The following is a 13,251-nucleotide window of genomic DNA, read 5'->3' as shown; positions in this document are numbered from 1 at the left end:
TTTGTATAACCTTTTCCTTGGCCAACTTGAAATTCCCTACATAAAATGCCTCCATTTCCTCTGTGATTTGGTCAGCCATTCACACAGATTCATATGCATTTGTAACCAAAATCTTTTTGGTTGAAAAGAAGATAATTGGGATAGTTCACATCCTTGGTGTTTTAGAGACCCAGAGAGCATTAAAAGGTGAGTAACATCATCTTTTGACATCCAAATTCTTCCAACATGGACAAATAGCTGGCAATGTGAATTATCTATAGAAAACAATAATTTTATATTTTTGCTGGCAGTTAAAAATAGTAGACCATAAAGCAACTTGCACACTGTTCCAAGATACACTCATTTCACCTCTTCAAAATGTTATCCTGTTTGGAAATATGATATTTAAGGACAATCATTTATAAATTATTAATATTTTGAAAAATTTTTATAATTTCCTCATGAACAGGATCAAATCATAGGTAGAGGAGTTCCTCATTGGTTATTTAGGACCTGTTGGATTAACTATCTCTGTTTAGGAAATATCACCTACATATCAGGGCTGATCAACCAGAATCAGTCTTATCTTCCCTGGGCCATACTGGAGAAACAAGGTCACATCAATTTCAATACTGCTCTTTTTTATTCATTTATTTGGCACTCCAATCTGTTGTCACAGTAACTTTATTTCATGATGTAATTAATTAAGTTAGAATCTTTATTACTTTAAAATGCAATAACTATCAATGAGTATGATTTTGGTACGATTTTAAGGAGAATCATCTGCTCTTTAGAAACAGTCTAGTTTAATCAATAATACAACAAGAACAAAAATAGCTGCTGTGTCATTGCCTTTAAAGATTTTACTGGATGGGTAAATAATGTCTAGTCCAAATTATGTCTGACATTACCAGATTACAGTGCAGAGACTGATATTTTCATTTGCTCATCTGATTTTCCACCAAGAATCATTGGATACACTTTATATGAACAAGACTGGGAGAGAGGTACAGTGATGTTTTAAGATAGTTCTTGCCTTCAGAGGCTTGTAAGCATTGTAGGGGTGATTAACATATATCCAAGAAAAACTGACATTTGAATAGTGATGTTTAGCCTTCAAGTCATGGACTTTTGCAATCCTCATGCTCTGTGACCATGGTGGAGCAGATATTATTATTCCTAATATGTTGATATAGAAACAAAGCGTCAGATATTTTCAACTTTACTCTGATTATCAGTAGCTTATCTAGGACGTGAACCCAAAATTTCTGTGCTGGCAAAAGGACAATAATGGGTACAAAGTGATGATTTCAATAAGGTGTGTCATAAACTTACTAGATTTCAGAGAAGGGGATTTTGTAGCTGGAAAGATCAAAGGTTGCTTCTTGGAGGGGATGAACATTAAGGGATGGACTTCCAAGTGCATCCTAATTGATGACTGCATTCCTCAATATGACCTCACATTGGTTATGAGGAAATTCTCTTGCTGAATAGTATCCTGAGGGCAGCCTTCATGTCTCTGTTTCTCAGACTATAAATGAAAGGATTTAGCATTGGAGTCACTGCCATGTACATAACAGTTATGATTGCATCCTTTAGGCTGTAACTAGCCAGAGGGCGAAAATACATGCCCATGACTGTCCCATAATACAGAGAAACAACAGTGAGGTGGGAGCCACAGGTGGAGAAGGCTTTGAGCATGCCCTTAGTGGAAGGAACCCATAAAACTGTGGAAAAGACCCGGACATAGGAGATGATGATGCATAGTAATGGCACAGAGAAAATACCAACCCCTAGGTACATCATCTTCACATTGAAGTGGATGTCAGAACAGGATAGCTTAAGCAAAGGGGTAATGTCACAGTAGAAGTTGGCTACCTCCTTGTTGCCACAGAAGGACAGACTAGCTGTGAGCAGAGTATGGGGGAGGGCATTGGCGTTTCCAACCACCCAAGATCCAACAACTAGAAGGACACAAGTCTGTGGGCTCATAATTGTTGTGTAATGAAGTGGGCGGCTGATGGCCACGGCACGATCATATGCCATCGCAGCCAGGATATAGCTATCTGTGTTACCCAAGGCAATCATAAAATACATTTGTGTTAGACATCCCCCAAAGGAGATGGATTTGCTGTGCAAGACATGGTTGGCTAGCATCTTGGGGATGGTTACAGAGGAGAATAAGATGTCAACGGAGGAGAGGTTGGCAAGGAAAAAAATACATGGGGTTGTGAAGGCGAATGTCAGAGCGAATAGCCAAGATGATGAGCAGGTTTCCAGTCAATGTGATGGGGTAAATGAACAGGAAGAAGATGAAGAAGAAGTCTTCCTGTACCTGCTGACCAGTAACTCCCAGGAGGATGAATTCCAGGGTAGAAGATTGGTTGTCTTCTTTCATGGTTCCTTTGTTAAGAAAGGGGAGAAGAATCCAGAATTATTAATGGATTTTATGTAATGATCTTCTTTATCCATCAGTTTTTATTCAAGTGACTATCAATCTCTACGATGTGTTTACTGAATCCAGAGATAGCCAACATTTTGGGGAAATATCCTTGTTGATTAGTGAAACTGATCAACAATTAACTCTTGACACTCATGTCTAAGAAGTGAACAATCTGTGAATCAAAAGTGGCCATCCTCCCCCATCTCAGAACCATCACTCAAACACCTAGGATTCAATAAATTCACAAATGCCTTTACACTGTATGTGCTGGATATTTTGCTAGACTAATGGAAAAAAGCACAAATATGTGAAAAATACAATTTTTTAGTCCACTTATTCGACATGTAAGACAAAGTCTGTGCTCTCAGGAACTTTACAATGTAATAGAAAAGCCAAAAATAGCACATTTTTAAAGTTTCACACTACAAGGAATGGAAAGCACTTAGAAATCTTGATAAAATACCCCAGTACAAAAGATGTGTCATTACAAGGGCCAGCCATGAAATTAGAAATTGTTCTAATGACCAAACTAATAGAGATCCTAGAACCCAGGAAGTAACAGGTGTCTATGCTGACATTGGATTATTATAAATCACCAGGATCACTGGGTTTTTGTCCTAGCAAAAACAAGCCTAGTGAATTTCCTCCCCAAGCACCTCATTTTCAGAGAAGAATTTCACCATGTCCTTTTACAAGGTATATCTCTTTGAAAAACTCTCTAATATCCATAATCACAAAGCTTTTCACTTCCCTTCCTTTATTATTATTTTTCTCACTTCTGGGTGTATAGCCAAAGGAAATGAAATGGGGTATTGAAAAGATTTCTTCAGTCTCATTTTTATGGCAGCATTATTCACCATACTGAGCTATGGAAACAACATAAGTGTCCACCAAGAGATGAAGGGATAAAGAAGATATTATATTCTCTCTCTCTCTCTTCTCATTACATGAAATAAGCCAGACACAGAGACAAACAGTGAATAACCTCACTTCGATGTGTATTTTAGGAAAGTCATAGTCATAGTAACAGTTAGCCATAGTTGATGCTGATCTTGAGAACTTGGGATCTGCAGCCAAGGTTTGAGTCCTAATTTTGCTACTACAACTCTATGTCAACTTAAGTATTCAATTCATCATTCTTCATTTGATAAAGTGACAAAAATAATTCTACTTACCTTGGAGGTTTTGCGAAGCTCAAAGGAGCTAATGCAGGTAGTGCAGTTGCTGGCTATCTATCCTTGATTTGTCACTGTCATAAAGACCCTTTTCCACAACATTCACACCTCCTATTGAGGCGTCAGCTCAGATGCTGTCAAAGGGGTTTTGGTCCTGTGGCCTTCACTCTTCTTCCACGAGTGGGAAGTTCACAGCCAGCTGCTGAAGCACTTGTGAACATTCCTCCCTGGGGAGGCAGGCATGCTGCAGAAAGGGTCAGTAGTAGGCTTGAAGAGTGGGTCTCTCCTCCTCTGTACTTGAGGTGAAGGAGCTAGGACTTGGATTGTTTGGACAAAAGAGCCTCGAGTTTCCTAATGATAGAGCAGAAAGGATGACTGTTCTAGATGGGCCATGAAGACGGGAACTCTAGCTTCCTCCTCAGGAAGCAAGGTGGTCATAGAATAGAGAAAATTAGGAATTCTTTACCAGGTTATAACATCTCTTGAAACGTGACTCCCTCAGGTCTTCATCCTGGCTGTAGTCAGAGTAATTGTTGAGACTCATTACACACTCCTATGGCTGTGCCCTGAGGAGACAGTGGTTCTCAAGAGTAATCTTTCCCAGAGTTCTTTTCTAGAAGGAAGTATGGGCAAGAGAGTTTCCTAGAGAATGTGTCTCCAGGGTCCAAGCTCTGAGCTGACCTCTTCTAAACACTTTGTTGGCATACGGGCTCCTGGCACCAATTGGAACATCCTGTTGGGTGCTGCAAAGACTGTGGTACAACTGAGTAAAAGAAATAATCAACAAAGTGAAACAATAACCTATGGAAAGGGAGAAGATATTTGCAAACCATATATTTGATAGGGGGTTTATAACCAAAATATTTAAAGAACTCATGAAACAAACACACATACAAACAAATTGAATGAAAAAATAGGCAGCAGAACTAAATAGACATTTTCCAAGAAGACACCCAAATGTCCAACAGATACAGGAAAAGATGATCAGTGTCATCAATCACCAGGGAAATGCAAATGAAAACCACAATAAGATATCACTTCACACCTGTTGGAATGGCTATTATCAAGAAGATGTGCGGTAATAAAGTTGGCAAGGGTGTAGGTGTAGAGAAATGGAAACTTGTATGGACTGTTGGTGACAATGTAAATTGGTGCAGCCACTATAGAAAACAGTATGGAGATTCCACAAGCAATTAAAAATGGAATTACCGTATGATATAGCAATTCCATTAACTTCTGGGTATATATCCAAAGGAAATGAAACAGCGTATTGAAAAGATATCTTCAGTCTCATTTTATGAGACTATTATATATATTATATATATGTATACATACTTATACATACACACACATATATAATGCATTTAATGAATATGATTCAGTCACAAGAAAGAAGCCAATTCTTCCATTTACATAATAATAGTGAAGCTAAGGGATCTCAGTGAAATTAGCCAGACGCAGAGACAAATAGTGAATGATCTCACTTCTATGTGTATTACAGGAAAGTCACAGTCATAGTAACAGAGAGTAGAGGATGGTTTATCAGGGCTTGGGGGTGTGGGAGAAAGGGAGATCAATTTTTCTGTGTGGAATGATCCTGGCATTTTAGGAGTAAATTCCACTTGGTCATGGTGTCTAAACCTTTTAATATGCTGCAGAACTCTGTTTGCTACTGTTTTGTTGAGGATTTTTAGATCATTGTTCATAAGGGATATTGGTAAGAAGTTTTCTTTTTTTTTTCTTGTAGTGTCTTTGGTCGTTTTGATATCCTCACAGAATGAGTTAGGAAATTCCTCTCCTCTTCAATATTTGGAAAAGTTTGAGAAGGATTGGTACTGGTTCCCTTTAAATGTTTGTTAAAATTCACCAGTGAAGCCCGTAGGTCCAGGGATTTTCTTTGTTGGAAATTTTTCATTACTGATTTAATGTCCTTACTAGTTATAGGTCTATTCATATTGTTTGTTTCTTCATGATTTAGTTTTGGTAGGTTGTGCATTTCTAGGAATTTGTGCACATAACCATTCATAATGCTCTTATTATCCTTTTTTAACTATTGAAATGGTAATAATGTCCCCACTTTAATTTCTGATTTTAGTAATTTAAGTCTTTTTTATCTTTAGTCTATCCAGATAATTTTTTGTCAATTTTGTTGATGGTTTTGAAAAACTAACTTTTGGGTTTATGATTTCCTCTAATGTTTTTCTATTCTCCATTTCATTTTTCTCTAATCTTTATATTTTCTTTCTTCTGCTAGTTTTGGGTTTTAGCGTGTTCTTTTTCTAAGTTCCTTAGGTTGTAAATTTAGGCTATTGATGGGAGATCATTCTTATGTTTATTTTAATTTAATTTAATTTAATTTAATTTAATTTAATTTATTTTTAATTATTTAAATCCAAGTTAGTTAACATATAGTGTAATAATGGTTTCAGGAATAGAATTTAATGATTCATCACTTACATACAATGCTCAGTGCTCATCCCAACAAGTGCCCTCCTTAATGTCCATCATCCATTTAGTCCATCACCCCACCCAACACCCTTGTAGAAAACCTCAGTTCATTTTCTGTACTTAAGAGTCTCTTAAGGTTTACCTTCCTCTGTGTTTTTATCATGTTTTTTCCTTCCCATCCCCTATGCTTATCTGTTTTGTTTCTTAAATTCCACATGTGAGTGGAATCATATATTTCTCTGACTTATTTCACTTAGTGTAATATGATATTTGCAAACCAACCAAATATCTACTTCCATCCACGTTGTTGCAAATGGCAAGATTTCATTCTTTTTTGATCGTGAATAAAATTTCAATGTGTGTGTGTGTGTGTGTGTGTGTCGTCTCCTTTATGCATACATCATTTGGTGGACACTTGGGTTTCTTCCATAATTTGGCTTTTGTTGATAGTCCTCCTATAAACATTGGGATGCATGTACCCCTTTGAATCAGCATTATTGTATCCTTAGGATAAATACCTAGTAATGCAATTGTGGGGTTGTAGGGTAGCTCTGTTTTTAAATTTTTGAGGAACTTCCATACTGTTTTCCAAACTGGTTGCACAAGTTTGCATTCCCACCAGCAGTGCACAAGGGTTCCCCTATCTCTGCATCCTAACCAACATCTGTTGTTTCCTGAGTTGTCAATTGTAGTCATTCTGCCAGGTGTGAGATGGTATCTCATTGTGGTTTTGATTTTTATTTCCTTGATGATGAGTGACATTGAGCATCTTTTCATGTGTCTGTTAGTCATCTAGATGTCTTCTTTGGAAAGTTGTCTATTCATCCCTTCTGCCCAGTTCTTCACTGGATTAATTTTTTGGGGGTGTTGAGTTTGATAAGTTCCTCTCTCTCTCTCTCTCTCTCTCTCTATATATATATATATATATTCATCTATTTTTGAGAGACTGAGAGACAGAGCATGAGTGAAAGAGGGGCAGAGAGAGAGAGAGTGAGAGCGAGGGAAACAGAATCCGAAGCAGGCTCCAGGTCTGAGCTGTCAGCACAGAGCCCAATGTGCAGCTTGAGCTCATGAACCATGAGCTCATGATCTGAGCTGAAGTCAGATGCTTAAACAACTAAGCTACCCAAGTGCCCCAAGTTTGGTACATTCTTTATAGATTTTGGATACTAACCCTTTATCTGATATGTGATTTGCAAGTATCTTTGCCCATTCTGTCTGTTGTCTTTTAGTTTTGTTCATTGTTTCCTTCACTGTGTAGATTCTTGATGAGGTCCCAATAGTTCACTTTGTTTTTGTTTCCCTTTCCTCCAGAGACATGTCTAGTAAGAAGTTGCTGTATCCGAGGTCAAAGATGTTGTTGCCTGTTTTGTCCTCTAGGACTTCGATGGTTTCTTGTCTTACATCTAGGTCTTACATCCACTTTGAGTTTATTTTTGTTCCATACTGGTTTTATAAGTGATCAGTCTAATACTTTCATTATGTTTGGTTTTACCTGTGAAATTTTTCCTTTCATAATTTTCTTAGTGTTGAAAATGGCCTTTCCTTATCATTCAAAGAATTCCCTTTAACATTTCTTTTAACACTGATTTGGTGGAGAGGAATGCCTTTAACATTGATTTGCCTTGGAAACTATCTCTCCTTCTATTCTGAATGATAGCCTTACTGGGTAGAGTATTTTTGGTTGCATGTTTTTTTTTTCCTTTTGGCACTTCAAATGTATCATGCCATTTCCTTCTGGTCTGCAAGGTTTCTGCTGAGAAATCAGCTTATAGCTTTATGAGGTTTCCCTTGTATTCAACTGTTTTCTCTTGCTGCTTTTAAAATTCTATCACTACTTTTTGCCATATTTATTATTATGTATCTTGGCATATTCTGGTTGATTTTGTTGGGGCCTCTCTGTGCCTCCTGGATCTGGATGTTTGTTTTCTTCCCCAGATTAGGGAGGTTTTCAGTTAGTACTTTTAAAATAAATTTTATTCTCCCCTTTTACTTCTGGGATTCCTGTAATGTAAATATTATTATGCTTGATGATACTTCAGAGTTCCCTTAATCTGTTCTCATTATTCTATTATTCTTTTTTCTTTTTGCTCTTCAGGTTGGTTGCTTTCCATTATTCTTTCAGCTCACTGATCCATTTTTCTGCCTCTGTAATGTGCTCTTGGTTTCCTCCAGTGAAATTTTAACTTCAGTTATTGAGTCCTTTATGTCTGATAGATCATTTTTTTATATTTTATATATTTTTGTTGATGGGCTCACTGAGAGCCTGCACTCTTTTCTCATGTCCAGTGAGTACCTTTATGACCATTCCTTTGAATTTGTTACCAAGCATATTGCTTATATCCGTTTCACTTAGCTCTTTGCTGTGGTTTTGTCCTCTTCTTTCATTTGGGACCCATTCCTTTTTCTCCTCATTTCATCTAACTCTCTGTGTTTGTTTCTGAGTATTAGAAAAGTCAGCTATGCCTACTGATCTTGAAAATAGTGGCCTTCTGAAGAATAGATCATGTGGTGGTCTGTAGCACAATGTTCCCTGTTTACCAGAACCAGCCACTTCAGGGGTGTCCCCTATGTAGGTTGTTTTCACCTTACTATTGTGGCTGAGTCAGGGTTGCCTTCAGTCCAGTCAGCTGCAATGGCCAACTTTGTCTCTTGTGGGCAGGGTTTTGTTCCTGTGCCGTTAAGGAGCCAGTTTGGGACCTCTGTGGGCTTATAGTTGGGCAGTGTCAGCAGTCATACCAGATGCCTGTCCTCAGTGCATGTGCCAGGTGGCAGGCAAACTGAACTGTGTAGTTCTCTTCCTGTGTTGTCCCTTAAGAGGCTTTAGTTGGTGAGCAGGGTCTGAAGTCAGATCAAATGTCTGCCCCCAATCTTTCTGCTAGGGCTACAGTCAACACAAACTTGAGGGCCCTCTTCCAGTGCTGACCCTTGAAAAGATTTTGTTGGTGGGCAGGGCTGACAGATCATGTGTTTACCCCATTCCATCTGCTGCGGCTGCAGGCAAACTGGTGTGTATGGTTTTCTTCCCCTTTCCCCAGGGAAGAAGTCACTTTGGACTGTTGCTTGTCCCTCCTGGATCTGCTTGCAGGATGTGTCACAGTAGAAACCACTTTGGAAGGATGCTTGCCAAGTGGCATGCTTTGGTTTGGGTAGATTTACAGAACAGAAGGGCAGGGCACAGAGTGTTACCAAGGTAGGTTAAGGGTGTTTGCACTGGTTCCTGCAAGTGTATGTGTCTCTAGACTGGGGAAAGGGGAAATAGATGATGCCTATCAGGTCTTTTGTTTTTGAAGAAGTCTCCTAAATGTCTCTGCCCCTCCAGCATGTTCTGAGATTAGTAAATAAATTTCCCTCACATATTGCCCACCTGTTTTCAAGCTACTGCTTCTATGCTGCATCTTGGTGTGGTGGTTTGTTATGCTGGGTCTTTAAGGGTGGGGACTCAGTTTCCTATTACCTTCCAGGTCTCCCATAACTAAGCCTGCTGATTTTTAAAGTACCCCTTTTTAAGCCCCACTAACTGTAAAAACTCTGGGAAGTTAAACTTTACTAGTTTTCAAAGCCAAATATTATGGGAACTCATCTATCTAGTGCAGCTTCCATGTCTGGGGTCCCTGATGTCTGCTCTTCTCTCTTTTCTGTGTTTGTGGTGCCCTTCCTGTTTGTGGTTAGTCTTGCTGGGAGTTTGGTTCCTGTCCCCATCTCCACCCTTCTACCCTTCTTGATGTATCCTCATCTCTAAGATGAACTGTGGAAAGTCTGTTTTGCCAGTCTTCAAGTAATTTTCTGGTTGGTCGCTTTGATGTGGCTATTATCTGGGTGTGTCTGTGGGAAGAGGTGAGATGAGGATACCCCTATTCCACCATCTTTCCAGAATTCTCTGCCTTTTTTTTCTTAATACATTTTTATTGCATATATCTATTCCCAGACAGTTTTTTTGTTTAGTTATTTATAACCTTACAAAATACTATCAATAATAATTTTTAGGGATTTACTTTTTTTTTTTTTTTACCTAGGTCTATCCTTTATAGGATATAGGATACAGTAATTAGCAGTCAGATTTAGAGGAACATATGTTGAGGTCCAGTTGTGTCCTGAGGGCAGTACCCCATGGAGGTGGGATGTGCTACCACTGAGGACCATGGAAACTTTCACAAACCTGGAAAGTCTTCTAAACTGGTTCTTTGAGAGTGTTTGTGGAGCTCACCTCCAGCAAACTCTCCCTTCCCCAGAGGCTTGTGGGAAGGGTTGGAAGTCCCAATCCTGTAATCTCTTGGTTTCTCTAATGGCAAGCCCCATCCTGAGGCTATATAGGGAAGGGATTTACATTTTTAAATATTACTGTTATGTTGCTCCGATTCAGTAAAATATCTCTGTGAGCCATTCAGGAAAAGAAATTTCTCTACTGGCTGGAGAGACTAAGCCAATTACTAAGGACATTTTGTTGCCTTCACACAATGGGGGGGGGGGGGCAAGGAGGACCATGTCTAGAACTATGTATGGGGTGATTTTTGTGTTTCCATGCCAAATAATAGAGATTAAAAGGAATTACAGCATAATAATAATAATAATAATAATAATAAAGGCAGTACTATTGTGGACTGTGACACCTCAGGAATGAAGGTCTGGGTCATCTCAGCAGGTGAAGACCTAGTGGCAGCTGTTTGGCAGCTCCCCTCAGAGGCGTGAGCTTCTGAGGTCATCCCTCAGACATGTGGTCATCCCTCTTCTGAGTTCCTAGGTTCTGATAACATCACCTTTCCCTTTTGTACCTAGGGGAAGTGATTTATTCTTGTGGTTAATAATCTCTGGGCTACCTTCACATCCATCTCTTTCTCCTACAGTCTTTTTCAGGACAAACTTATATATCTACTTCCCTGTATTAAATCTTCTGGGTTTAAAAATACCAGATTGTGGGGGGTGGGGTGGGGTGGGGGTGGGAAACACTTGGGTGGCTCAGTTGGTTAGGCATCCACCTTCGGCTCAGGTCATGATCTCGTGGTTCCTGGGTTTGAGCCCTGTGTCAGGCTCTGTGCTGACAGCTCAGAGCCTGAAGCCTGCTTCAGATTCTGTATCTCTCTCCCTCTTTCCCCTTCCCTGCTCACACTCTGTCTCTCTCAAAAATAAATAAACATAAAAGAAAATTTAAAAAGTACCATATATGGGCCATATTGGTGGCTCAGTCAGTTAGGTGTCTGACTTCAGCTCAGGTCGTATCTCATGATCCGTGAGTTTGAGCCTTGCACTGAGCTCCCTGCTGTCAGTATAGAGCCTGCTTCATATCTTCTATCTCCCTCTCTCTCTCTGCCCCTCCCTCCTGCTCATTCTCTCTCTCTCTCTCTCTCTCTCTCTCTCAAAAATAAACACTAAAAAAATCAGATGTGATTTGTGTTTTCTGAATAGGCCTGAACTGACCCAAGCTGACATACCAGCCATAGACTGTAGTCTTTTCCAGACTTAGTCAATTGATCCATTGTACATGTACCTGAACATTGGTACATGAAGAAATTTAAATTATAGTGTTAAAATTATTCTATGACAGCATGTTTGGCAGGATCAAAGGGAAACAGCTGAAACAATGACTTGACATACAGGTACAATAATTTTTATTTGTATAATAATCATACACATAGATTCTTATGATTACTGTAGGATTCAGTAGAAGACATTAACTTCCCTTGTCCAAATTAAACAGAGGAATAACATGAGACTGATATAGAGCAGCTAAATGGTATGGAGTTCTCCTAAGAACCTACATTCTTAGGCCTTTTTTTACTCTCCTCTTTGGCACTTAATATTTCACTAGGGGAAATATTTGAAACACCTCACGCTATTTGAGCTTACCTATAACAACAAAATTAACCTTGTTGCAGTCATTGTTTAAAAATAATATTGCAGGGTTCATTTATTCATTTCACACAAATTCATTAAGTAATTAGTATATGCCAGCACTAAGTTCTGAATATACAACAGTGAACAAAACAGATCCCAAATCTTCACATTCTCATGGGTAGAAACAAGCAATACATTTGTATAACCTTTTCCTTGGCCAACCTTGAAATTCCCTACATAAAATGCCTCCATTTCCTCTGTGATTTGGTCAGCCATTCACACAGATTCATATGCATTTGTAATCAAAATCTTTTTGGTTGAAAAGAAGATAATTGGGATAGTTCTCATCCTTGGTGTTTTAGAGACCCAGAGAGCATTAAACGGTGAATAACATCATCTTCCAACATCCAAATTCTTCCAACATGGATAAATAGCTGACAATGTGAATTATCTATAGAAAACAATAATTTTATATTTTTACTGGCAGTTAAAAATAGTAGATCATAAGGCAACTTGCACACTGTTCCAAGATACACTCATTTCACCTCTTCAAAAAGTCATCCTGTTTGGAAATACGATATTTAAGGACAATCATTTATAAATTATTAATATTTTGAAAAAATTTTATAATTTCCTCATGAACAGGATCAAATCATAGGTAGGGGAGTTCCTTATTGGTTATTTAGGACCTGTTGGATTAACTATCTCTGTTTAGGAACTATCACCTACACATATCAGGGCTGATCATCCAGAATCAAAGTCTCCTCTTCCCTGGGCCATACTGGAGAAAAAAGTCACATATTTTGATATTGCTCTTTTTTCTTCATTTATTTGGAACCCTGATTATTAATAGTGATGAACAATTTTATGATAACTTTATTTCATACTATAATTAATTAAATCAGAATTTTTTGATGTTAAAATACAAGAACTCAATGAGTGTCATTTTGGCATGATTTTCGGAAAAATCTTATGCTCTTTAGACACAGTCTAGTTTAATCAATAACAGAATAAGAACAAAAACATCTACCCAAGTCATTTCCTTTAAAGATTTTACCAGATGGGTAAATAATGTCTAGTCTGATTATTTCTATTATCAGATTATAATTCTGACAGCAATATTTTCATTTGTTCATCTCACTTTCCACCAAGAATCATTATAAGCTTTGTATAACCAGTATATGCTTTATATGAACAAGACTGTGAAAGAGGTACAGTGGTATTTTAAGACCGTTCTTGGGGCGCCTGGGTGGCTCCGTCGGTTGAGCGTCCGACTTCGGCTCAGGTCACGATCTCACAGTCCGTGAGTTCGAGCCCGCATCGGGCTCTGGGCTGATGGCTCAGAGCCTGGAGCCTGCTTCCCATTCTGCGTCT

General features: G+C 38.6%; 1 protein-coding gene across 1 annotated transcript; it reads right to left on the bottom strand.

The window, feature by feature from the left end:
• Positions 1-1,446: 1,446 nt before the first annotated feature.
• LOC122484721 (olfactory receptor 1A1-like) lies at positions 1,447-2,377 on the bottom strand. Its single transcript, XM_043582671.1, is given in 2 exon segments — positions 1,447-2,196; positions 2,198-2,377. Coding segments are annotated over 2 exon segments (930 nt in total).
• Positions 2,378-13,251: the final 10,874 nt, after the last annotated feature.

The sequence above is a fragment of the Prionailurus bengalensis genome, chromosome E1, assembly GCF_016509475.1.
Source record: "Prionailurus bengalensis isolate Pbe53 chromosome E1, Fcat_Pben_1.1_paternal_pri, whole genome shotgun sequence".
NCBI lineage: Eukaryota > Metazoa > Chordata > Mammalia > Carnivora > Felidae > Prionailurus > Prionailurus bengalensis.
The sequence above is the reverse complement of the archived record's forward strand: the minus strand, read 5'-3'. Positions and strand labels throughout refer to the sequence as shown.